The sequence below is a fragment of the Diplotaxodon limnothrissa genome, linkage group LG1 (genome assembly GCF_057381915.1).
Source record: "Diplotaxodon limnothrissa isolate DT_005_m linkage group LG1, D_limnothrissa_male_GT1.1, whole genome shotgun sequence".
Classification (NCBI taxonomy): domain Eukaryota; kingdom Metazoa; phylum Chordata; class Actinopteri; order Cichliformes; family Cichlidae; genus Diplotaxodon; species Diplotaxodon limnothrissa.
This window is the reverse complement of record NC_140596.1, coordinates 7456269-7483881: the sequence shown is the minus strand read 5'-3', so window position 1 is coordinate 7483881 and position 27613 is coordinate 7456269. Positions and strand designations below refer to the sequence as shown.

At 40.5% G+C, this 27613-nt stretch overlaps 1 protein-coding gene across 1 annotated transcript in view; it reads right to left on the bottom strand.

Moving 5' to 3' along the window:
- ntrk3b (neurotrophic tyrosine kinase, receptor, type 3b) overlaps positions 1-27613 on the bottom strand; it is a 227489-nt gene that overhangs the window by 28430 nt on the left and 171446 nt on the right. The window contains exons 12-13 of the mRNA XM_085351927.1: positions 21929-22117; positions 3866-3996 (exon numbers count right to left, since the gene is read on the bottom strand). Of these exons, the coding sequence (XP_085208053.1) occupies positions 3866-3996; positions 21929-22117 (320 nt within the window). The remainder of the gene's footprint in view (positions 1-3865; positions 3997-21928; positions 22118-27613) is intronic.

Here is a 27613-nt window from a genome sequence, read left to right as displayed (position 1 = left end):
AAACAATACCTTCAAAGTGCTTGAACACGATAAATTGAGGCAAAGCGCTGCAATGAATTTTCCCTTTGTTGACCTTTAAGAGAATTCAGAGAGCTGGTTCCTGCTTTCTCACAGGCAGGAGAATGTTCAGATGAAAATCCACATAGTATTCTGTTTTAAGGAGGTCAAGGTTTACTCACAAACTCATTTGCTAATTCTATAAGAGGGAGAAAAGAAAGTTACAGGCAGATACTCCATCACCTTCATCTGTACTATTTCACTTCTCTGTTGTCAAGGTCAGGGTGGTTTTCTCCCCCCCCCCCCCCTTTAGGTAGTTTTACTGAGTCCACAACCTCTTATTCACATGTTTTCCATTCAGACAACTCTTTATATTCACCCTGGGTGCTGCCAAGCACAACTTAATATTAAGCTTTGTGATGGCACACAGGGACAATGGTTTGAAATGCTTCAATCTCTTTAAAACAAATCATTAAATTCACAGGGGTATTAACTTTGCTCCGCTTGTTCTTCCATTTTGACAGATGCCGCTGGTCCCCTGACTGTTAGTAAGGCAGGTTCCAGATGGGAACAAAGACTAGAACTCCAGCAGACAGACACCAGATTCAATATCAGCATATTCATTCGGCTTTGCCTAAGACTGTGTCAGAATATGCACCTATGCCAGGTACATGGAAACTTAGCATAAGCAATAAAGAAAAGGATAATCGTGTAACCAGCACTCACAGTTAAGATAGTGACTTCCTTAGAGGAACTGTTGTGTGCTGTACCTTGTGTCATGTTTGTAATATAAGGAAAATAAACAGTTATTTTTGGTGCATTTGACTTTAACTTTGCCTGTAACTTTGCCAGAAAACTGGTGACATACCAGGAAGATAGACCACCCAGTAAATAAATAGACTCTCTCTGAAACCACAACTGGGTTTAAACACTTAAAGAACTTGTTACGGTTGTGCAACCCAGGAACTCATATTCCCTAATGATATCATCAGCTATCCTACTTTCTGAGTACCGATATCAAGGTTCTTACTGGAATGGTGTCCACTATGGCTGTGTAATTAAGTGCAGTCAGTTTGTGCACTGGGCTGTGATACACCATATGGACAAAAGTAGTGGGTCACCTACAGTTTACACCTACAGGAGCTGCTTGATCATTCCATGAACCATCACGGTGCACAGTTTTTGTGCTGATGTTAATGCCAGAGGAGGCTTGGAATTCTGCAGTTAGTGAGTCAGCAGAGCCTCACTGACTTTTACACACTACGTGCCTCAGCACTCGGCTATCCTGCTCTGTGCAGTAAGTCTGTGCAGTGTGCCTTTCTGTGTGGCTGAGTTACTGCGGTTGCTGAACGATTCCACTTAGTAATAATACACCTTACAGCCGATGGTGAAAGAAATATTATCAGTCACATCAATCATTCAATCACATCACTTGTTGCAACATTGGCATCCTGTTACTGTAACACATTCAAATTCAGTGAAAGAATGGCCCATTCTCCCACAAATGTTTTCAAAGGATTGCATGAAAGGGTGCTTAATTTTGTGCACCTGTGGCAACAGGACTGAAAAAAGAAACACCTGAATTTCAAGTTTAATACTTTTGTTGATTTATTGTGTTTAGTGAGCAGCTCGCAATCTTTATGTTGTTGGATAAATTTATTTGTTTCCATTTTGGCTTTATTTTTCTTCCCAGTGCAACAGGGAGTTGCACAGGTGAGCTTATTTAATAAGCTTCAGAGATGCTTGTTGACCCTCGTGAGAATGGCAGTATGAGCCCAATGCGACGTCACAACTGTTGGTGTGTGCACTACACTTTGGTTGTGCATCTCTAGATTTTTGTAATTTTTATTATCATGCCATTGAAGCATCCCTACAAGAGGTCAGAGTTTATCAAATGGCAAAGCGGAAGATACTGCAATAATTTGAAAAGATGAGACTTTCTAGAGGGAACTAGAACTCGTTTGGCTCTCGGTGAAGGCAGTCGCACTTTTCTCCTCTCCTCCTTCCCCTTATCTTCAATGCTTAGCCTCTTGTGTCCTTGTCTTGTCTCGTGTGTATTACTTTCCCTGGAACACTCTCTCACAGTCTGTTCTCTAAAACCTAAAAGAGAATTATGGATTTGATCAACTGGTCTCTGAATGCTATTGACACCCTTTTCTCAACGAGAAGTCTGGGCTCGGGAGAGCCCGAGTGCCCTGGAGGGACTTTCCCTGCCGGATACACGATGGACGGGTGGCAGAAATGGAGGATCGTGTGCCTGGCGGGACTGTCGATCGAGGACGCTGAAGATATCTATCTATTCGGAACCATGATACCAGGGTTCTTGCTGATCGGAGCTGGCTTGGCCCTGGCATATCGGAGAATTAAGAAAGCGGAACTGGCTGTTCAAAACCCCCCCAAGGCTGCCCGCTGGGATTGAAACGATGGGACGAGGTGCAACTTCTCAGAATGGGCTCACTGAAGACCTTGGAGACGCTTACAGCTGCCGTGAATACTCAGAATAAGACCTCTGAGCGTATATTGGGTTACATCAAGGAAAAGGCCGCTCAGAATAACATCTCTGAACGAAAGTTGGATTACATCGTGGAATAACTCACTGCAGTCGTGAGTTCTCAGAATCAGCTCTCTGAGCACAAGAATGACAAGACCACGGAGCGCAAGTTTGATAACATCATGGAGAAGCTCGCGGTTCTCCAACGGGAGATTGAGAGACCAGTGTCGGAGTGTTAAAGAGCAGCTTTGAAATTCTCATGACTGTTCTTCCCACTCTATGCAAGGCCACCTGGGTTGGCTGGTAGACTGTTTACTTAGCCTGATAGGGCAGAGGACACTGTCTCAGCTGAACTATGGACACGCACACACATACATTTACACTGATAAGCACTCGCACATCCCCCTTCCGCTTCCAATGCCTTCGATGCTTGTTGCCTCCTGGGAACACGAGGCGGGTCTGGCCTGCGCTAGAGAGTTGGCGCAGTGGCAGGATGGCTGCTGTGTTGCCTGGGATTACTCCTTATCCCCTAATGTTGTGCTGTGGACATTTATGTGCTTTCTGTGCAGAGGAGTTTTTTTGTTTCCTGTTCTCATGCTGTCCTCCTATAGCCCAGTATGAGTAGAGGTCTCTTTTTTCCCTCTTGTACTTTCCCATTGTAGTGTACATTTCAGTGTTTTTTCTGTAATGCAACCGCTCTCTGACTTGTATCCCCATGTGATGTCTGTGTTGTGTGTGTATGGTCGAGGGGCGGGTTCATGCCACTGCAGGGCAACCTGCCACTGCATGTGGCGAATAAAATTTGAACTTGAACTTTAATAACTTTGTAAAGGTACCCCTGTACCAGTGCTGATGCAGGGGAATGGCAACACCCATTGTTCAGGCAAAGAGATCTGCAAGTCTTCAGTGCAGAATGGGCAATGCTGAATGGGTACGGGGCTGTGGGGACCTTACAAATAGCACAGGAAACAACCATAAACTCGGCTCAAAAGAGGTCATCATAGCCACTTGAGTTTAGAAGTCATCAGTTTTGAATTTGGGGCATTTTCCTCGCCCATTAGATTACGAAATGCAAAGAAAAACATTTTGTATTGTATTAAAAATTAAATCAGTGATGGATTACCTAATTTGAATATTTTTTACTGAGGTAGGCTCATAGAAGCTAGAGCAGTCACTGACTGGTGGCAAATGAAAATTCCACACTTGCTTTGGTTTTCACTTTCAGAAGCTACCTCCAGTCTTTTAAGTATGTTTTACACTAACCAGCAGCTGCTGAAAGGTTCATATTTACAAAAATAAGAATCTCACACAATGTTCAGCCATTACTGCAATCCTCTTTGTAACACTCAGACACACAGCTAACCACTTAAAACGTACCTTAACGGCCACCAGCATCTTGTCCTTAGTGGGACTGAGGTTGTAACATTCTGCCAAGAAGACTTTACCGAAGGCTCCCTCGCCCAGCTCTCTTTTCAGGATGATGTCTCTCCGCTTTATATGCTGGACAACTAAAACCAAAGAAGAAGAAATGATGACAGATTTTAAAAAAACAATAACTTTTTTGAGAATTTCAGTTAGACTTTCAGACATTTTTATGTGTTTAATCGCACAGAAAACGTGTTACATTGGCAGTGAAATGCTTTTATCAAATCAAAATGTTACCAATAACTAAACTAAAAAGGAAGGAAGTTGTAAGGCAGAGAAGGGGAGACAGAACATAAACAGTATTACTGCACTGGAAGCTGGACATGCAGCTATATTGCAGTATTTTAAATTCCAGACAAGTTGGCAAGATTTCTACAGAAGTATTCGTGCTGACCCACAGGGTGGTGTTTACAAAAACTGGCACCAGACATCTTAAAACCAGTGTTTTCTGTAATGGTGAAAGCATTAAAAAATATACTGAATATTTCAATATTTTTCTCCAAGTGTGATCCACCTCCAACAAGATGTATGATAGTGTCAAACTGCAAGGAAAAATGTTTTATCTAACTTTGGAGCTACTCAAAGAACACTTGAAGCATTACAGTTCAAGTGGTTTTAAATCTTAGAAGTGCAAATAAACTGCCAGGTGACACTGGACCTGCTGAGCTATAAATCTCTTATCTGGATTCCTCGGTTTTACTGTCGCCACTGAAACGCCACAGGAGGACATTTTCTAATGAGAACAGAATTGTAAAATTTTACTCTTTGAGGAACATAAAACAACTGGCTGAGCAGAGCGGGAGAAAGCAACGTCTTTGTCTTTTTCTGTTACCTGTAATAACTTACTTTAGAGGGATATCTTTAGAGTTACGAGGTAGTAAAGTCGGTATATTTTTCTGTTGAGCGTGTGACCTTAGATCATTTTCACCCCTTTTTGCAATTGCTTGCAATATTTGTGAACCTAGAATGGAGGCTTATTCTTCTATTGATTGGCCTGGTGGAAAACGGGTGGATCTTGACTTTTGTCCGCAAAATAACAGGCTGAATAACTCAAAAGGAGATACAGGAAAAGGTAGAAATAGCACGACAGAAAGCTCTGTATGAAAGAGCTGGTGAGGCGTAGGAGTTGCTGGCTTCTGATAGACCTACTCGATGTGCCTCAGTACAAATACTGATCACACAGTTTCACAACAGATTTATATATATATTAGGGGTGCAACGATACTCGTATCGATGTTGAACCGTTCGATACAGTGCTTTCGGTTCGGTACGCATATGTATCGAAAAATACAAAATTTGTAATTTATTTTATCAACTTTCCTTCTGACAATGCTGTCTGTGTTGAGCGCTCAGTGAATCTGCGTTCGACTACTCCGCCTAGGCTGCACTGTCAAGCGCAGATCCGCTGAGCGTTCAACACAGACAGCATTGCCAGAAGGAAGAGCGCAGGGCAAGCTAGCAAGACAGAAGTTAAGCTCTCCTTGCAACATGGCAAATTGAACCTCATTCAGGGGCCCGTTCTTCGTACGTCGCTTACTACATCCAAGATCAAATGACACATCCAAGACCAAATCATCGCGCTAACCGTGAGCTCGCTAATCCGGTTCTCCGAACACACCTGCTGTTGACGATTAGTACAGCTGGATGAAGTAATGTGAGATCACTGGGTGTCGTAAAAGGGGCTACGCATCGATAGTAGAAACATTGATCGGCAACCCTCTGATTGGTCGGCGAAAATGTCGAAGGAGCGCGCTCGGTATTTTTCGGCAGCAGAGCAAGAACTCTTGAGTGAGGGATTTCAGGAGTTTCAGAGTTTAATTAAAACGCAAGGGAACACTGCAAAGGCTGCAAAAGCAAGGAGAGAGGGCTGGCAGGAAGTTGCTGACAAATTAAACTCGTAAGTAATTTAATAATAATAATGGAGTGGATTGATATAGCGCTTTTCAAGGCACCCAAAGCGCATGACAATGCCACTATTCATTCACTCTCACATTCACACACTGGTGGAGGCAGCTACAGGTGTAGCCACAGCTGCCCTGGGGCAGACTGACAGAAGCCAGGCTGTCATATCGCGCCATCGGCCCCTCTGGCCAACACCAGTAGGCGGTAGGGTAGATTTATCATATCACACTATATTATCCAATATTATATTACATTATATTATATTATGTTATATTATATCCCCTTTCACATTAGAGCCACAACAGGACCCACTAGAACATGGGAACAAGTAAAAGTGAAATATAAGAATATTCTACAGAATGGTAATATTTATCACTTATATTGCTTTTAGTCTCTTGCAAAGAAACCCTGAAATATTCTGTTTATTTGTTCATAACAGCAACCAAGAAAAGGGCAGAGCAAAAAAAGACAGGTGGTGGTCCTGCACCCCCTCGTCAACAAGTTGGTTAAGTAAATAATACCCTCACGGGAAAATCGATATCTCTCTATGAGCACACTGTCGCGCTGAGCTAAAGGATCCTGTCTATCCCGCAATATACGCTGGATTCTGAGGACTCTCCTTATCAATCTTGCACCTTCCGCAATGGGTTGCTCGCGTAAACGGACAGGACATGGCTGCGACAGGCTTCCCAAATCCACCTTCGCTTTTATAGCCGTGGTCTCTCATCTTGCTTACACGAAGTAATTTGCAATTACTACTCTGAAATATGAATTACATCTGTAATAATCACATACATGTAATAGAATGTTAATAGTACATTTCCCTTTTTTAGGAAATGACCTGTATGTATCTGTGTGACATCAATAAAAGGATCAAGTGCTGCATTATCTTTGGTTACATTGATGTTATTTATTTATGGTGAAACAGTGGTGGAATATCGCTGTTGCTTTCGTATAAATGAAGCGGACATACCTGCGTGGCCGCGATCTAATCCTGTTTACATAAAGTAAACCTGCTCCCCAGCAGGTTTACGCTTTTGGCTCTGTTGCTATGACAGCAAGTCCCGGATGAGCTTCGGGGAACCGAACGATCCAGGATCGTCAACAATCAAATCCAGCTAACTTACTTAGCGAGGTATGAAGAACGGGCCCCAGATCTGGCGTTTGGAATTATTTTGGTTTTCATGTGACGTATGACCCTGAAGGTAAGCACGTCATGGACTAAAGTAAAACAGTATGTTGGATGTGCCACGCAATGCTCAATTACATGGGTGGGAACTAGTGTGTTAGCACAGTTAGCTCGTGTTGGCCGTCTAGCCCCACACACGAGGCGATCAGGGGTAGCTCGTTAACGGAGATTTGCCGTGTTGTGGCGTTAACGTCATTTCAACGAGATTAACGCTGACAGCACTAGTGGGAACACAATGAATATGACTGCACATTTACGCCGACATCATCCTAGTGCAAAGACAAGTGGAAGCAGACAAAAACAACAAGCATGCATGCTACAAACTTTACCCGAGTCATTTAGACAGCCGTTAGCACATGATTCTCCTTATGGGGACCTGATATGTTTAATATTGTGGCGAGCTCAGACAAGGTGGAGACGGAGGTGTCGTTTGGTCTTGCTTCCCGTGAGCTAGCCAGCCGTTTATCGACATCTGCAGAAGAACACTGCCGCTAGCTAACTGCTCAGCGCGGCAACCGCACAGCAACAACAACAACACCACACAGGGCGCCCATGTGGAAATGTACATACAATTAATATCAGACTCCACCAACAAAAAGGCTCTCAAAACAATATATGTATGTGAATTTTTGCGTGTATTCCTATAATTGTTACCTTTTTCTTTTACCCTTGGCTTTTTGTGTTCATGTTCTGTTGTTTTGTATACTTCATCTGTTCGTATGTTGTATACTCATTGTTTGTTAAATAAAGTAAAAAAACAAACAAACACACAGGGCGCCCTCTGACCCCGGAAGGACACACCGTCGCAGCGAGAGGGCGTCACCCGTCACTATGGCAACATAAACAAAACATAACTGTACAAACAGAACCCCGAACAGCCCTGACCCGCTACAATATGCTGCTGAGAATATAGCCCAGAAGAAGTGTATAGTATAGCTTTTATTTTGGAAAGCGCCATTTCTCTGTAATAAACTCTCTTTTCCAAAGATGAGTGATTCCTCAATTCATTTTTTAAATTACTTTTGTTTCAGCAACATTAAATTTAAAAACTGTACTTTTGAGTTAAAATATATATTTATAAGTTTAATAAATGACAAATTAAAAAGGCATGAACATTTTTTTGTATCGAAAAAATATCGAACCGTGACACCAAAGTATCGAACCGAACCGAGAATTTTGTGTATCGTTGCACCTATATATATATATATATATATATATATATATATATATATATATATATATATATATATATATATATATATATATATATTTATTAGGGGTGCAACGATATTCGTATCGATATTGAACCGTTCGATACAGTGCTTTCGGTTCGGTACGCATATGTATCGAACAATACAACATTTGTAATTTATTTTATCAATTTTCCTTCTGACGATGCTGTCTGTGTTGAGCGCTCAGTGAATCTGTGTTCGACTACTCCGCCTAGGCTGCACTGTCGAGCGCAGATCCACTGAGCGCTCAACACAGACAGCATAGTCAGAAGGAAGAGCGCAGGGCACCTCCCCCACCCTCATTCAGTTCTGGCGTTTGGAATTATTTTGGTTTTCATGTGACGTATGACCCTGAAGGTAAGCGAGTCATGGACTAAAGTAAAACAGTATGTTGGATGTGCCATGCAATGCTCAATTACATTGGTGTGAACTAGTGTGCTAGCGCAGTTAGCTCGTTAACGTGTTGGCCGTCTAGCCCCATGCACGGAGCGATCGGCGGTAGCTCGTTAACGGAGATTTGCCGTGTTGTGGCGTTAAGGTCATTTCAACGAGATTAACCTGAAAGCACTAGTGGGAACACAACGAATATGACTGCACATTTACGCCGACATCATCCTAGTGCAAAGACAAGTGGAAGCAGACAAAAAAAAGCAAGCATGCTACTAACTTTAGCCGAGTCATTTAGACAGCTGTTAGCACATGATTCTCCTTATGCTGCTGAGAATATAGCCCAGAAGAAGCGGATAGTATAGCTTTTATTTTGGAAAGAGCCATTTCTCTGTAATAAACTCTCTTTTCCAAAGATGAGTGATTCCTCAATCAGATACAGGGCTCGCAATATCGCTAGCCCGACGTCCTGGAGCTAGCGATTTTTTCAGTCGGGCTACCAAAATCTATCTCTTCCCTGCCCGTCGGGCTATTGTAGGAAAAATATATGTCAATGCTTTTGCATTCTTTCAGAAATGTAGCTGGGTAATTATGTCATTGGCATCGGTGAGCCACTGTCAATATGTGACATATTGAAGTCGCATTTGAATTTGCGCTTGTTTTTTTGCTTTCACTTTGCAATCGTGCGAACTGTGTATAGAGAGCGACAGCACTGATCTGTGAGTGATGATAATTTGTGCACCAATTCCTCTGACATCGTCTTATTAATCGTTAGCTTACTATGCAAACATGACAAGTGAAATCTCCCGCAGCTTAAACATGTGAGAGGTTGATCGCGCAGAGAATCGCTGAGCTTATGTGAGTGAGTGTGTAAAAGCATTTCAGTTCTGCTGAGCCAAATAAGACAGGTCAGGGTGAAGAAGTGACAGCCAAAGAAAAGCTTACCACAAAACGGAGAAGTTATGACAAATCAGACTATAAGGCAAAAAGAAAGTGCAGCTTTATGGTTTCATGGACAAAAGAATTTCTGTGGCTGCAATATGACGAGCTAAATAACCAGGGCTGCACATAAGTGGTCCGCAGGTGCGCATTCGCTGTCAAAATAAAAAACACGCACAAGGGTTAGGGTTAAATTTAAAAACTGTACTTTTGAGTTAAAATATATATTTATAATTTTAATAAATGACAAATTAAAAATGCATGAACATTTTTTTGTATCGAAAAAATATCGAACCGTGACACCAAAGTATCGAACCGAACCGTGAATTTTGTGTATCGTTGCACCCCTAATATATATATATATATATATATATATATATATATATATATATATATATATATCATACAAGGCTGGTGGTCATAGCTTGCAGTGTACAGAATTTCTCCTTGCTATTAAATATGAATAAAGTAAAAGCTTAGCAGCAAAAACAGTACCACAGATGAATGCGCAAAAAAAAAATTAGAGGTGAACACCAAAATCAGATAACAACTAACAACGTGCAAATGGTGTTTTCCAGGAATTACTATACAAGATTTAAAATACTAATCAAATACCACTACCAATACTAATTGTTATGTACTAATCTTTATGTACAAATGAATGCTTGTTTTGAGTGGAATGTTGCACTACATGTTTGCTCTGTAGACAATGAATGAATGGTTACCATAAGGCTTGTGTTTTATCTTTTACCTTCTGTAACAGAGTCTGTATATTTGCAGGTATTAACGGTCCTTGGACAGTCATGTTCCAGTATGTGCAATAATAATAGACCATGATGCTTGTGGGACTGACGCAGTATTCTCAAAGTACATTTTCAGCCTTCCTATTTATTCTTGTTAGATAAATCACAGAGTCTAATATGTCCTCAGTGGACAAGTAGACTTCCTGGAATTGAATCCACCCTCCATCTGTGTTCTTCGTTTGAATCGCACTTGATGGTTATACGGGGGAAAGTATGTCTCTGAGGACTCAATTGCACAAGGTTATATGTAAAGAAACACTTATGTCTGCAGATAGAGAATAAGCTATTGCATCTGTTCTCCTAAGACTGCTGGATCTCTTTCTCTAAATGAAGAGGTTAATTAAGTCTACAATTTCCAGAGCTCTGCCTCTTGTAGTTACTGTCCGTGGGCTGGTAAACTCAAAAACCTGTGACTTTGATGATGATACCACGAGAAATCACCACTGGTGATGTGAGGTGGTTACTGAGTTGAGGCGATTTGAGGCAGCTACCAATGGGAGTTAAGAATACTACAAACTGACATTGGTTGGGAAAATATCCAAGAGCGTCCACTATTAAATTCAAGTAAATTTTGCTTATAGTGCCAGTTGACAATAATAGTCAATGTGAGGAACGTTATACTGTAAGGTAAAGGTAAAGTGAAAATCTCACTGATCCAACAATCAACAGCAAGGACCGACTGAGATAGAGGCGGAGTAGCTAGGGGCACACAGCCTCTTCCTGAAAGTCAACAAGACTGGAGAAATGGTCATTGACTTTAGGAAGGCCATCTGACCATAGGGGAGGAGGCTGTGGAGAGGGTCAGCTCCATCAAGTTCCTTGGTGGTGATGACCTGACTTGATCCACCAACACCATGGCCATCACGATGAAGGCAGAGTTCCAGCTCCGCCCCCTACAGAGGCACTGGCACGTCATTCTAATCTTCTCAGCCCTCAACACCTTATACAAGGCCACCAATGAAAGCATTCTTACCTACTGCATCCCAGTCTGATTCACGCTCTTGTGGGAGTTGCAAGAACAGTATGAAAGATTATTGGAGCCACCGTCACCTCCCTGCTAGAGACCTTCAACCAGTACCCTTACAAGTGTTCGGCAGCATTTTACCTCATGCTCCGTGGAAAAGAATCCTTAACAGTTCTGGCCCTCACCCATCAGCTCTGTGTCTAAAAAATTAACTGTAACATTCTATAAAATAAACTAACATAGCTGGAAAAACAAGACCAAACTTAAACATCTAAACTGCACTGTCATATTCATATGTTGCAAAAAAAGGTGTAATGTTTGCAGGTAAGTCTTCCATACAAGCTATAGCCAAATGCTGGAGCTTGCTATCAACCAAAACTTCTTGCAGCCATTTGCAAACCAGTCAGGGAAGATACAGTTTCTCCTTGAGATTGGTGGTTTCCAGATGGTCTCTACCCCTGTATGTCTTGGACCTTACCAGAACATTGTGAGGGTTTTAAGCTTACATCAACAGTTTTTTTTGTTTGTTTTTAAGACAAAGGCTACGTCCACACATACAGGGGTATTTTTGAAAACGCAGCTTTTTCTATGCGTTTGGGCCTTTCGTCCACACATAAACAGCATTTTGGGTCACTGAAAACAGATTTTGAAAAAATTCTGCCAGGGTGAAGATTTTCGAAAACTATTTGTGCTTTTAGGTGTGAAAGAGGAAAATAGAGATTGAGTGACGCAACGTCAAAGGTGTGCGCCGTTTTTGACGTCATGCTGTGTGCCACGTTTGTGAGGGCACAAAACCCTGTTTAGCGTTTCCCTCCCAGGCTTCTAGACTTCTGATTTGCCAGCATTTCTACACGGTTAGGATTTGGCATGTTCTTGACAGTGTTTGACTTTGCTTTTTAATGTGTGGACAGGATGTTTTTTTAAAAACAAAAAATCTCAGTTTTCACAAATACCCATGTAAGTGTGGAGGTAGCGAAAATAGGTTACCACCAAAACTCTTCCAAGCATTGTTCTTCCTGACTTTAAACTCTAAAAGGTCAGTTCAATTTGCATACTCTACATTCAAGGATCCCAATTATGTAGCTTAATTTACTACTTATGAAAGAAAGTTAATAGGAAGCAGTGGCTAAAGGTAGTTCTCACAGCATAGGGCTATTATATTTCTAGAACATACAAGAGTACTTACCTCTGCAGGACCACAAAGCTAACATTGCATAGTTAGATTTATACCAAGTTATTACAGCTTGAATGTTCATTTTCTTCCCATGTTCAAACAAATTTCAAATAAAAAGAGAGCCTTATCACAATGTGGCTTTGCCCAAAAGGAGTTCACCAGATGCTTCACCAGTTCTCTCAAATATTTCCTCATTCAAAGACACAGATTACTAGCTTAGTCTGACCGTTCCTCTGGGTTTCTTTTTTCTCCATAACCATCTGGCCGTGAACATCTTGTGTAGGTGATTCATAAAAAAAGTCACCTGTTCCTCTGGTGTTTCCATCAGTTGGTATCATAACTACTATTTTTGAAATCGCTGTTAAATAAGAAAAAATGTCCCAGTTTTAAAGTAGATCAGAACAGAAGTGTGTGCAGAAACTGGCAGCCAGTTTGCAGGGTGAGAGCCCCACTAGGGACACCAACACATCACTGCTGTCACTGCCTCACCCTGTAAAAAGCTGCTTTCCAAGAGTGGAGAAAAACATCCTGAAGTCGATACACATACATTTTAATTCAAAATGTATTTTGACGGGATTTGATAGGCCAAATGTCTCTGACACTTCACCATCTGATAAAGGTCTGAAGGGTTTCTCGACTCACCCCACATGTATTTCATACTGATTGATATCTCCCTTTCTCACTTCCGCTTTTATTAAAGGAGTTATATATGGCATTCAGGTGCACAAGCATGTCAGACTAAAACAAGGAGAAAAAAAAAATCAGAGCCAGAGAGGTCTTAGACCCTTTTAGCAGTTCATTGGGGCCATATTAGAAAAGCCAGACCAATGGAAAGGTAGGAAAAGGTAGATTATATTTTTGGCTTCAGACATGCACTTGTGTAAATATCATAAATATCACAGAAACTTTAAGCATTATAAAAACTGCTTGTCTTATACCTAATATTCATTTTTCTTTTACTTGCACTTTTCCGTCACACAGGATCATTCGAGGATCAGTGTTGGCTTTACTACCAGATGCCTGTCACATCGCTGCCATCATCCAGTTATTGAAGCTTATTCTCTTGTTGCACCCGTCATTAAGCTTCTTTGGATGAGGTAGTTGGTGAAATGCCATAAATTTGAAGGTTGTCATCAATCAGCAGGTGTAGGCTTAGAAAGTTTTTTAACCACATAATACCAGACTAAAATAGTCTCCCTCGTCTTCCTTTTTAAAGCAGCTAAAGCACACTGAAGACTGTGTTAGATTGTTACTGTATCTTTTTATTTATTTTATCACTTGCTGTGATGTGAGATGATTAAATAATATCTCACATGTGTAAACTGGAAACATTTTCATATTATTTTATCGGTTTTATCACCTTAATATCTATATCTGTCATTATGCAAATTAACTAAACCAGAGCTCATTAATTGTCAAACTAACAACTGTTTTACCTAGTCATGCATCTAAAGCTGCTCAAAATAATTGGGTTGTTATATTTTGCTAGAATGAACTGAAAATGTGCCACAATGTATCAATAAAAAACAAATAAAGAAACACAAAGAAACCGTCTGGTCGTGACCAGAGCGCATTAACGGGCAGAAAGTAGAATGTTACTCTCAATGTTGTTGGTGCATTTCAGGAGGATGCTGCTAATAAAGTTACACAATTACACAGTGAATGTAATTCTGTAACATTTACACAATTAAAAGTTGTGTAAACTTTTAATTTTGTAAATATTTATTATTACATTTAAAAAATACCACAGTTTTTGTCTTGGTCGTATCATTTTATTTTGTTGTATTTATCTGCGACACCTTAAAGGCCGGTCCATGAAAATATTGTCTGACATTAAACCGGTCCGTGGCACAAAAAAGGTTGGGGACCGTTGCTTTAGGGGTTTCCATAGTGAGTCATCTGCCTCTATCTCACCATACCAAATAATGATATGTAATTGATGGAGGCCGCTTTCAATATAATTGTTATTGTTTTGTGTTTAACTTAACTTTAAAATAATAACTTTTCACTTTAGATTTGTACACACACTGAACTGTGATAACTGACTGTGTACAAAACTGCACAAATTAATAAAGTAAATACTACAACACCTCATTTGTATAGTTGTCCCTGCTTCCTTATTTTCTGGGTGTGAATATTTCATCTGGTTTGTTTTGCTCAGCCGCTAAATAGCTACCAGCCACCTCATTCCTCTCCACTGATGGGAATGAAGGTGCCATTATGGAGTGCACCTATTGATAGTGGCAAGGACAAGTTACTTTAACCTTCAGTTTCCTCTGCAGGCGGACTCGGGCTGCATCCTGCAGCCTATTTACCCAGAGTGGCACGCTGAAAAGCCCTGAGATTAAATCTCCATCCTGCAGCTCAGCATCATTCATTTGTCCTGGCTCACCTGAGGCCTCAGCGCCAGCAAACATTCTCCCTGGAGGCCGAGAGGCAATGCAGCGCTGAGATTTACTCAGCTAGTCAGGTCAGGCTGCTGGAGGAGCACAGATGTTTGGAGGGCTTTGTTCTGTACCCACATGTGTGTCTGTGTGCATGCATGCATTTCACCACAGCTACCTGCCAACTTTCTCCAGTGTCAGTATGTGCGTGTGTGTTTGTCTCCAACTGCCAACATTGTGCACTGATGTGGCTGTTTATGCCTCACAGGAGACTGAGTATTTCTTTGTATCTCACTAGCGTCCCTGAGTGTGCGGTGGGTTGATCAGTGTGCATCTACTGGACATTGACAATCTATCCTCTGCAGAGTGACTGCTTCTAATATTGAGAAGTGGTGGCCTAATTAAAAATGCTGAGAACGTCCACACAAATTCTCATTTCGGGCATCAGCTTCACATTCATTTATTTTGTCTATAAAGCTACTTTTAAGGAGATTTTGCCACTCATAAAAACTTCTTCTTATAGAAAACTAAATGGGAACTATAATAGGGTTCAACCACTATTAATTTAAATTTAAATTCAAATGTATAAAAAGCAAATGTTTTACGATATTCTGATAAGTACTGCAGTCCAAATCATTAGCATAAAAAACAAATATTATCACAAACACACTCACTTGGAAAAAAAATCCCCCTCTGTTCATTTACTGCCCTCCTAGATTTTATCACAATATAAATGTAGAGATCATTTCACTGAGACCACTGTAATTTACCTGTAGTTCAGTCTGCCTACAAAAAGTGCACCGCAGGATGTGAACAGTCAGAAGAGAGGCACTCATCCAGCAGCTAATAGCATACAAAAAGCTCACGCCATTAAATTCACTGCAACATAGGGGCTGTGTCTGCTGGCATCGTTGGGCAACAGTGACATGAACACCCGCATTTACTGTTGACTCTCTGTGGGTATCTACTCCTAACCTGCTGTGGCTGGCTTACTGCCGGCCTATGTGTTTGCTGCTGCTACCGCTGCTGCCTGGCATTAGTGAAAACTCTGGCTTATGTGAAATAACACCTACACATGACAAAAATAAAGAATGCATCACCCATAACATCATCCTGATGACACCAGCTTTGTTCAGAAATGATTAGAAGCAAGCACGTGGAATAAGCTGGCATTTTTTTCTTTTAAAGGTTATTTTATCATTCTTATTTTCACAGTAGCAAGGTTTTACTGGGGCACCTTTTCATTTCATTAGACATTTTTTCACATGCCCTCTTTCAAAAATGTGTTTATGTTTCATAATGGTATTTTTCCAGTGTCACTTTTATTTCTCAATGACGGTTATGAAAGAGCATAATAAAGCAGCCGCCGCCCCCTCACCTTTTCATCCAATAGCATGTCAGCCAAGAGCACACAGGCCCCCTTGAGCAAGGCTTCACTCAAAAATAACAGAAGTAGATGTGCAAAGAATGAAAGACCTCCATACACCTGGCTAATTGCTGTGGAAAGTGGGCAAGAGTGATGGGAATTTTTGGGCTATTTGACAAATACTTTGGATTGAATCATATCAAATACTGGCAAGATCACTGCTAGCCTAGTTTCACTGGAACCTAGGAACTGTTTTTGGTGTGGCAGCAGGTGCTGAGCTTGCTGAAGACAGGCTTTCAATGTGACTGGATGAAAAATCGATAGGGGACTGAGACTGGATCTTGGCATATTAATCAAAATTAGAAGATAGCAAATAAAACGAAACCAACCCCAAAGTGCCAACAACCTGCAATTCCTCATGTGGCCACATGAGGCTGGCTCAAAAACTGAGTGAATCCCCACAGAAATGAAAATGTTTTCTCCATGGCTGATTTCTCCTTGCATAACAACTAATGGAGTGTGAATCTGTTATAACTTAGTCATTCAAATCTTTTTAAGGGCTACAGTTTGCATTACTTGTCGTGAGTGACAGGTGGATGGCAACACAGGTAGCTTTAGCTAATAGTTGATTCAAGTCACTTAGCCGGACCTCTCGACTCCTTGGAGATCGAGCATTTTAATGGCATTAAATGACAAAAAAGATGGCTTGCTGTGTAGTTAAATGCAGTTAGCAAGAGCCTGTCCATGCTCCACCTTTGCTGAATGACACATTTTCTATGTGTGTGTGCCATTGTGTGTATGTGTCTGTGCATATGTGTATATCTATGCTAAATTTAGTGTTTTAAACCTGGCTTTAGTAACCATGCTGTTATTCAATAGCCATCTTTTATGTAATCTTTTCTCATATTGTGCTGTCACTCTTCTAGCTACTGTGGTTGTTTCTGTGCTGTGTGAACCACAGAACCTGCTCACACACTCACAGGCTAAGTGTGATACTGAAGGAGTTGTTGAGTTTTATTAAAAAGCAGGAAAAAGAAACACAGTGAAGCTGGACATCGGTGACAAAGGTCCAGTGTTTTATACAATATGGCCAGAATGAAATAAAAATGAATCCTAATTTAACTCATATATGAAAATACAGTCACAAAAGAAGGAAATGGCTGTTGTTTGCAGGTATCACACAATTAACACAAATTCTTATTTATATACTAATAGATATACTGCATATATTTACATATTTAATATTTAACAGTGGTGCCATACTATAACGCTTATTCTGATTGATTTCCTTTTGACAATAACTTCTCCCTAAGCACAGCCTTATTGTTATTGCTGAATTAAACGTTACGCTTTAAGCACTTAAGCACTAAGTTCTTAACACTTGCGGCTCATGGGAGTTTCTTTAAAAGTCTTAACTAGTTATAGTTGACATCCTGAAGGAGATGAGGCATGTTACCCACCCTTAGCTGTTAGTCCCCATAGATACAGTATAAATTGTGTTTGTATAATAACAGGAGTAAAAAAAGAACTGGATAAATATTTCTGTATTTTAAGTGTGTTTTAGATTTCTTTCTGGTTTTCTCAATCGAAAACCTTGTGAGATCTTCAGCAAATCTACTTGTAGGTTTTTGTCTTTCAGGAGACAGTTTTCACTCAATTTTATCAGACATGAAGAAGCATCATTTCAGATTTTGTTCAGCAAAGAACCTTCCAGGTTGAAGCTGAAAGGAAATCATCTTGAACTTTTCTTTTGGGACGACGACGACACTTAAATAGGTTGTTTGAATTCACAACTGTCTAGCCTGTGGGTCTGTTCGGTTTCAAACTATAATTCATAGAATTGCAGCCTTGGAACATGATAACTGCCTTTCAATCAATCTGCGCTGCATTTCCATTCATTTGCTTCGCTTTCAAGTTGCCAAATTAGTCACTCCTTGTCCCTGCTGGAAACATTTTGATCTTCAAAAACAGCACCTTGAGCATTACTTTGTCTCTGCTGCACAAATGTAGAGGGGGCAGAGTGAGGGTTTGTCCGAAACCTGCCCAGAAGTACTATCCCTAATAACATGGTTATAATGAAAGGCTATATGCTTCTCCAACATCAAAAGCTATTGTCTAATTTTGGCCAGCGGGATGTGACAAATCTGTAATTAAAATAGCAAGCTCGGTGATAAAACAAAGCCACTTGCTGGGAGACAGCGGATCTGGATAGATATAGATCTGTCATTAGGCTAAAGAATTGTCCTTTGCCTTTCCTGCCTTTATCTCCCTAATGCGGCTACATTTCCCCAGGATTGGCCTTTTTCAGTGGAAACCCCCCCTAAAAAAGCTCATCTCAACAAACGTCATCATCAGTCACGGCTCACGCATTTAACACAGCAAAACTAGAGGCCACCAGTTCAACCGAAATATAAACCAACTGCATGATGCTGCAGCGTGTTTCTAAATTGGTGTGAGAATGACAGCTGTGTTTTCCAGCGTGTTTAATTCTACATGTGTACAGGTTGATGGTTCAACTAGAGGGCAACTATAATGTGATGAAGTTAATGTTCATTTTTCAAATTCCCTCCCGCAGCGAGGGACTGATTGCAGCACTGATCTCAGGTGGCACAGCCTAAACAGCCAAGATACGGTGCGCTCTATTTAGTGTGACTGGAACTATTTAACCATTGGTGCCAATATTTATATTCTTTTGGCAGGTTTGACTTGTAGATCAAACACTCATGAATAATACATTTGGTAAGGGCACACTGGAATCATTGGTGTAAGCTTTGCAGCAGGCAGTTTCCCTTCAATGCAGCTGTTTTAACAGGAGCCAGAATGGCACACAGCAGCCAGAACAACAGCTAAATACGGTTCCTCCCCCTCATTGTTATCGCTGGAGCTGATTTCAAAATGCACACAGCATGACAGCAAGGGACGCTATAAATCACCCAGAGGCAGCAGAAGCAGGCTGGGACTGACCAGCACATTAGTGTACTCTTGATGGGCACAGGTAAGGAGAAGTATGGGTGTGTTAAATTTATGTATGTGTTAGGTAGCGTCTCTATTGCTAGACTGAACTATGGATGTATGTGTGTGTATGTGTGAAAGACAGAAAGAGAGAGAGAGAGACAGAGACACACAGGCAGCAAGCTATTCTCCTGGATAAGAAGCTTTCAAGTAAATGAATGAATACATTATGGATTAGTGGCCGAGTACCAGAAAGCAGCTATGCTGTATCTGAGCTGAGTGCAGCTCTTGTGTTGGCAAGTGAAGGTGCAAAACAATAAGTCGGTAGGAGGCCAGGTAGACAATTTGGACCTGGGAGGCCCTTGGGGGCACCTAAGGGACCCTTGACTTGGGATGCTTATCAATCATCAATTATACAGATGAAAGTAGAAAACTAAGGTGACATGCGGCAAATTCCTGGTACATAAAAACCACACTAGGAGTATGCGTACATTCAGATCCATGCATTAATTTTCACTCCCATAGACCTACACACACACTAGCTGCAAATATAGACATGGATACACAGAGACATTTCCCCTCCCTGTGTCCTCAGGGTAAAGAATGCATTCATATTCAGCGAATGATCGGCGGAGGCAGAAACCGTTTGGATCCATTTTGTTTTTGTAGCCGATGGCAGGAAGCAGCGGCCATTATGACCTTGTGATGAATTCAGGGTTCATTTCCTACGGTTTCTTTTTTATTTTTTAACGCATGCACACAGAATTAAATTAAAAAAAAAAAGAAAAGAAAAAAGAACAAAGGGAACTGCGCACTGAGAGGAAGAACATTCAGTAAAGACTAAGTCGAAGCTGTCATGGCGCTCATTCATGGTGCGACTTTCAATTCCAGGTGCACGGTGATTGAGAGAAAGTTTCATTTGTGCCCACTGTCATTTATTCATTAGCTCCCGATCAGCTCTCCTGTGCAAGGCGTGAGATGTTATAAATCAGTCACTGGCTAGACATTAACAATTCATGCAATTCATAATACATAAGACCAGTCATTTATTTATCACCTCTAAATGGGATTTCCTTCATTCTCATTGGCTGCAAGTCAGAAGTCAACTTCTGTTAGCCTGTCCAGCAGCCATTTTGAACCAAGTTGTAAATGACGTAAATCTGTGCTGAACGGGACTGTCAGACAGGAAGAGCTCCTGCTTCCTAACTAAATCTGGTTGGTTTGACTTCAAATAAAATGGCATCATTTCAAATAAAAGCAGCAGGCGTTAGGCCGAGGCTCGCTGTTGGCACAGTAGTTTTCTGCTGATTCTCTTGAGCAATCAATGTAATTGTGAGTAATTAGGCCTTAAAGTACTGTTGTCTTTCTCCAACCTGGAACATGACTCCAGAGGGAAAGCATGTGATATTTTTTTTCAGGGTATTGGAACGGCAGTCACTGATATACAGAAGGAGGCTTTTGCTAAACAGGCCCTATATGAAAAGCCGGGCACCATGCCACCTGATGCAAACACAATATGATCACGCCGACTCTCTAGATGAATCTAAATTATACCTTTGCCCCGAGGGCCTCAGCAATTCTCATTGAAAAGATACACAGCTAATTATAATGGAGGTACAACAGCCTCATAGAGCCTCATAAAGATGTGGTGTTTGATATCTGGCTCTCTGACCAGATGCTGCTCTTTTCTTTACACTACATAACATGCTGTGGCACTCTGTCTGCTTCATACGTGCCCTGCAGTTTTAGTTTAATTAGCCAGATCCTAGAAAAACGCTGCAATATAATTTGTAATAATGGTAGCCGGTAGTAATGAGGGATAGCACTATGATAGAGGAATATGCCAAAATGATGTTTCTTACTCAGAGAAGCAAAGAACCTTAACCCACATGTCACCTGTGCCCATAGCATGTGGGTTAAACATTGTCTATTAGAGGTGTGAACACACTGCAAATTTGGACTCACCAGTCAACCTAACATGCATATCTCTGGATTGTGGGAGCAAGCTGAAGTACAAGGAGAAAAGCAACCTACGCACAGGCAGAACATGCAAACTTCACACAGAAAGGCCGCAGGTGGCCCCCAGATTCAAACCAGAACGCGTGAGGTGACAGTTTTTACCTTTGCACTACAGTGCTGCATGGTTGGCCATTTGGAACAACTATAAACATGTGCCGCATGAATCACCATAATGGTGGCCGTGTGGATGCTGTCAGGCCTTGTTTAAGGCCTGTCAGCACTAGTTTAAAAAGAATCTAAAATAAACTGCGAGACTCTAGCTGCGTATGATGCACATGTGAATTAGACCCTCACGTCCCTCTTCGGTTGCCTGGTTTATCTTATCTTCGGTGTGAATGCAATGCAGCTCTGTGAGCTCAGATTTTTATTCTGCTTGTGATGTTATCCAAAAATCCAGCACAGTTTCTCTTTTCAATCAAACCTGCTGCTTCTGAATGAAGTGTCAGGTTAGGCTGAACATAAATAAGTATTGTGTCCTAGCCTTTTATGGTAATTAGCCAATGCTACACATAAAAATCTCCTCAGAATGTTATAACCTTGTTCATATCTATTCCTCAATATGACTGCACTCATTCAGACTCCATGTAAAAAGTAGCATTGCTTCGATGCTGATGTTGTGACTTTTACAGAAGATTGAGCAGAAGATTTTTTCAGAGGCGATACTGGCACTTTAAACTGCTGTCAGATACACTGGAAGGACTTACGGGTGGCTGGCTTGTTGCAGTTGTGTCCATGTCTAAAGTACTGAGGGTTCTCCACTACAGGAATACGAGTCATCCCTATGACAACCGCATCAGGACTCGCATCCAGAGTACAGGGGGTAATAATCCCGTGGTTGACATGGTGAAGAGGGCTAGCAGAGTCTTCCTCACCACTGATTACAGCTACTGGTCCTGGGAAGAGACAAAAGAAAAACTTACTTCCAAAACACATTTTTTTTAAACTGTGAATATACTTGGTGAGACACAAATACAATTTCCTAAGGTATTCTATTTAAAAATAAATAAATAAATAACAATAATAATAATAATTCTGGGTGGAGACTGAGTTGCTGCAGTTGTTGTTTCTTAGATATGGTAATGAAGTACACAGTATGCATGTACAGTAAATTATCCTTTACTAGAGTCACAGTTATAAAGTAACATTTTCAAAGTGGGAGGTTTGTTTTTATGTCCAGGCACAGCCAGGGAAAATAAGAGCAGTTGCAGTAAACATGACTTCATATTTTTATTGGCATGTACCCACAATTACCCCAGTGTGGAGCAGCGACATAGATACAAACAAATTAAAGTTGTTTTTTCTAACTAATTCAAAACAAAATAAATGAACAGAAAAAAAATCTATTTATGTTTTGTTATAGAGAAATGGTTTATACCCAGTATATACTCCAAATGACTAACGCTAGATAAGAAGCAATTCTGACATTTAGACAGCTGGAAATGGGTAAAAACTAAATTGTTTGGGGATTTGTTTAAATTTTAGTTAAGGGCTCAAATGAAAAAATCTTCTGTAATGAGAAAAAGAAACTCAGTTTATTTATTCCTCCTTCAAAAATTAGCTTACCTGTTTAACTTACATATAAAACAGGTGCGTTTTGCTGGTGTTTTATTTCCTGAAGCTGCTAGCATATATGTCAAAATCCAGTTTTGGATTTTCAGCTGGTCACTCATATCCATCATTGGAAAACTATCAATTCAACATTAATTGATCAAAATCTGCCCAAAACACACATTTACAGTGTTTTTAAATAGTTGATGTGTAGACTTCACGTTTTCTAACCAGCATTTTATCCTTACATCCAAAGCTCAACAGCAACACTTCCTACACATCTCAGCATCTCACAGCTCTCAGACTAGAACACTGACGGCATTTATCTCCCAACCTGAAAACTTTCTCTCTCAGTGACAGGTAACAGGTTCATGCCTGCAAAGATAACCTACAGATGTCAGATCTTCAGTATTTCACCCCACACATGTCCTCTCTTGCAATATAGTTGGGATTTTTTTTTTTTACTTCCTGGGCCATCTCAGCGATCTTATTTAGTTGTGCTCAGAAAACTTTCCACTTCCAGGAGGGGAAAAAAAAGTTTCTATATAGAGTTGAGAGATGAAAAATAAATTGGATGAAAACGTGACCCCTGAAATAGTGTCGTGTAGGTTCTCAGACGACTGAACTTCTTTCTTTCTTGAAGACATTTCACTTCACATCCAGTGACTTATCTAAGTCCAGAACCCTTCAATTCAAGCATTTATGGTGACCCCTGAAAAAGACTGTGTGTAGTCGCAGTCATTTTGTGTTGTGCATTCAAATGTAAAATGAGCCATTTTGACAATAGCACTAAAAAAACGTGTGTCTGAAATGCATAACATAGTACAGAGTGCAGGGTTTTGTTGGTGATTTATGGGCAATCCAAAGACACAAAGGACTTAATATCCAAAAACTAAATATTAGCCTGTTATGGCAGGCCTGGATGGGTTTCAATCACGGCTGAATACCCAAAACTAACATGTTCGAATTTCTTTTTATGGGTTAAAGCAGCGGTCCCCAACCTTTTTTGCACCATGGACCGGTTTATGCCCGACAATATTTTCACAGACCGGCCTTTAAGGTGTTGTGGATAAATACCACAATAAAAACCCAGTACCGGTACCAATAAAAAAAAAAAAGATTTATTCATAACTCACAGGAAAAGACCCAGGGACACCGAGTTAACGATAAAAAATAACGATAAAGACCATGAAAATCATAATTTTCACACCTGAGTCTCAACTCTCGCGGCCCGGTGCCAAACAACTCATGGACCGGCCCGGGGGTTTGGGACCGCTGGGTTCAAGTGTGAAGCCAAAGACAATCAAAGCCAGCCACCTCTTTAGTTTCCATATTCTTTTAGATTATCAATCTTCTAAGTGATATGAAACACATTGAAAAGACAGCAAACATGAGGTAATGTCCAGCAACATTTTATGTATAATGCATCTCAGTATCACAGAGTCATGTGAACTGTTCTTTTCAGTGGTTTGGGTGCTAGAAAAAAATGGAGTTTTTCCTCCCAAACATCTTCAGTTCAAAATTATTGAGATCTATTATCATATTTAAGAGGACAACAATTTCTTTTTAGAGTCTGTGATTTGTGGCTAAGCATAACCATTAATTAATGCTATTGAATTAGAGGACATTGTATGAAACTATTATATTTGCTAGTAAACAAAAGGTTTGGCAGTAACATATTCGCAACATTTCAAATTTGTGAATATTTCCCTGTGGATGCAGTTATGTTTCCTTTAAAATTTAATTGCAGTTTAGTTGAATGTGAAAGAAAGTTGAAGAAAAGTCAAAGCCGTGTAACATGATGCACAACATATCCCTCACTGACTTCTGTCATACTGACCGTGTGAAGATTTTTGATAAATGGAGACAGAAAATGCATAAAAAAGAAAGAAAGAAATGACTATCAACACAGGTAGTGCCCGACTACCGACGCCGTCTGAATTTAGAATTTATGTTGTCATACAACACACTCCTGTCAATACCAAGCATAATTCCCTTTCTTTAATCAAAATTCATAGAAAGACTCTGACATGATTTACTGTAAGCCAATGTGATGCAGTTTGCTGTTCGATCACTGCTATGCCGAAAGCAATGCGGAGCTCTGACAACTGCAATCTTCAGTGGGGAATGAGGAAAGGAGGAGGGAGGGAATGAAGGGAGCGAAGGAAACAGTGAGTGGAAATAAAGTCAACAGCAGCTGATTCAGAGAAGCAGTGACAGTGAATCTGTTTACACTCCATGTTGAGTCTTTTGCTCACCTTGACAACACTGTAAATAGTAATCAAGACCCAGGCATATCAAATTATAGACCCTGAGTGCGGGGTTGAGGTGGCATGTGATGAAGTGACACATGCGAGCAACAATTTATTCACAACATTTATTCTCATTGCAGAGATTTCATACCTGAGTGCCTGCTTTATTACAGAGATGTGCACAGCAGAGCACAGGTCTTCGCCAGCAACTACCCACCCAACCACTGGGAACAGGTGGCACACTAAATCTCAGTTGATGCCTCTGACCCTCTGTTACACGGCACAGGCACAAAGATATATGTGCAGTATACCGCTTTAAACATCACTACACTTGAAATAAAATCATTACCTAGAAAATCGTTATGATTCATGTTTAAATCTTTAAAAATGAAAGAAGATGCCTCAAAAGGATCCCTGGATTATGTTCTGCTTTTTAATACAATATGAAATGGAATGAAAACCCATCTGATCAGAGTCTGGTGCCAGATCGATGAGGCCTCGGGGAAAGCCTGGCCTCAGTCCAAACCACAGTGCTTCAAACTAAATGGCCTAAATGGCAAATGGTAAATGGCCTGTATTTATATAGCGCTTTACTAGTCCCTAAGGACCCCAAAGCGCTTTACATATCCAGTCATCCACCCATTCACACACACATTCACACACAGAAACCTCCCCCTTGATTTCTTGATAGATGAAGGTTTTCTGAGGAGTGAGGGGGAAATTGAACTTCTTGACTTGAGAACACCCTAAAAATTGCATTTATGTTACCTGAGTGATGAAAAGGCCCAACGGCATCCGAGAGGGGTTTTATCATCTGAGACGTTGCCTGTGCACAGAATGGAATTCGGCACTGGACATTTTCCCCTGAAATGTCTATCTGAGAGCAAGGTTCCTCTCTATTAAACCAACTTTGATTTATTCAGGAGAACTGGAAAATGAAATGAGCCAACTTTCAGCTATTTTTTCCATTCTTTTGCATGTCTCATCTTTTTCGCAGTATCTCACTGGCTCTGAAGGTCAGATTTTCAGGCCCTGTTCCTCAAGTTAATGCAATCATTTGTCTGTGTGTATCTCAAGCCTGAAATTAGTCGGATACTTGTATCAATTTAAAGATGTAAAATATAGGTAGATGAGAAAATAAATAACCACTCTGTTTCAGTTAGTGTGGTAATTATGATGCAGCAGTATGAGCTTTTTCTCTCCAGCTGAATGTTACAACTCAATGCCTGTAATTTTTGTGCAGTCATGACCAGAGTAACTAGAGCTTGAAAGATGAGGATCCTGCTTCTCTGGTCCTGTTATGGTTGTTGTGCAGATCATAGACAGTATAAAAGGTGGACATAGCTGGTTTTTGAAATCTTGTTTTTGAAGCCTTTGATGGGATGTGTGGAACTGTAAAACCAATGACTTTACCATGTTTAATCATCCAGTTTGAAACATTGGATATATGGATGGATTCATGTTAGCACAGTACTACATAGCTGTGCGCTGTGTTAATTTCACAGGACAGTATTGTCTTGTATAGAAAATGGGAAATTCTGAACTTATTCAAAATAACGTCTGCATATTCTGTCGTAAATGACATGTTACACTGACACATTGTTAGGGAGGGAGACAGAACAAAAGAGACAGCATGGAAAAGAGCTGGAATTAATATTAACTAATGATTAACTGCAGATTGGCGTATAAACACATTACGAGTACAAAAAAAAGTGAGTGACTTGGGAACAACAGAAAGTCTACGACATTCAGTAACTTCAAGAGAGCTGGGTCCAGAGTAAAACCAGAGTTAAACTATTCTCAACTGACTACAGCGACTACCAGTGAAATCGCACAATAACATAATTACTGACATACAACCAGGTTGTAAATACATTAGGGAATTAACTAACAAACTGGGGCCTGTAATTGTTAAATAACCCAAATACAGCACATGGAAACAGTAGTAACTAGTTGTAAACAAATATGCAAATCTTATCAGGTTGATGTCAGTGTAGAAAAAACACAACAGTTCTGAAGGAAAAACGCAAAAGAATCCAGAAACAGGCAGGGAACACATGCAGTGGATAAACAGATGCTAAGACAAAAGGGAAGGACTGGACAATATATACACAAGGATAATCAGGGAAGTGGAAACAGGCGGGAAACGAGAAATGACTGAACATAATCATGGTAATCATACTGTTATGATTCAGTGTTGTAATTGTTTGATTTATGTGTGACTCCTCCCACCAGAGGTTGGCTGTGTTTTTTTTTTTTTCTTCTCTCTCAGGTGTGGACACCTGGGTGTGTCTTATTGAAGTCCAGTGCCTGCTGAATAGTTGGGTGTTCTGGGATTGGATACTTGGTTGATTACCCGAGTACTTAACCACCAGATGACAACCACCTGGTCCCCTCTCCACCACCCCACAGATAGCCTGTGTTTTCTGATTGTTGTTACTTAGAGTGTTTTTGCCTAAAAACTTAGTTAACTGATTAGCATGTGTGTGTCTGGCACTAGAGCATTGCTGTTGTAAATAGCTGTAAATAGATTTGTAAAGTAGTTTGTTGTACCTCTTTCATTGCGTATTTTTTTTAAACAAATTTCCC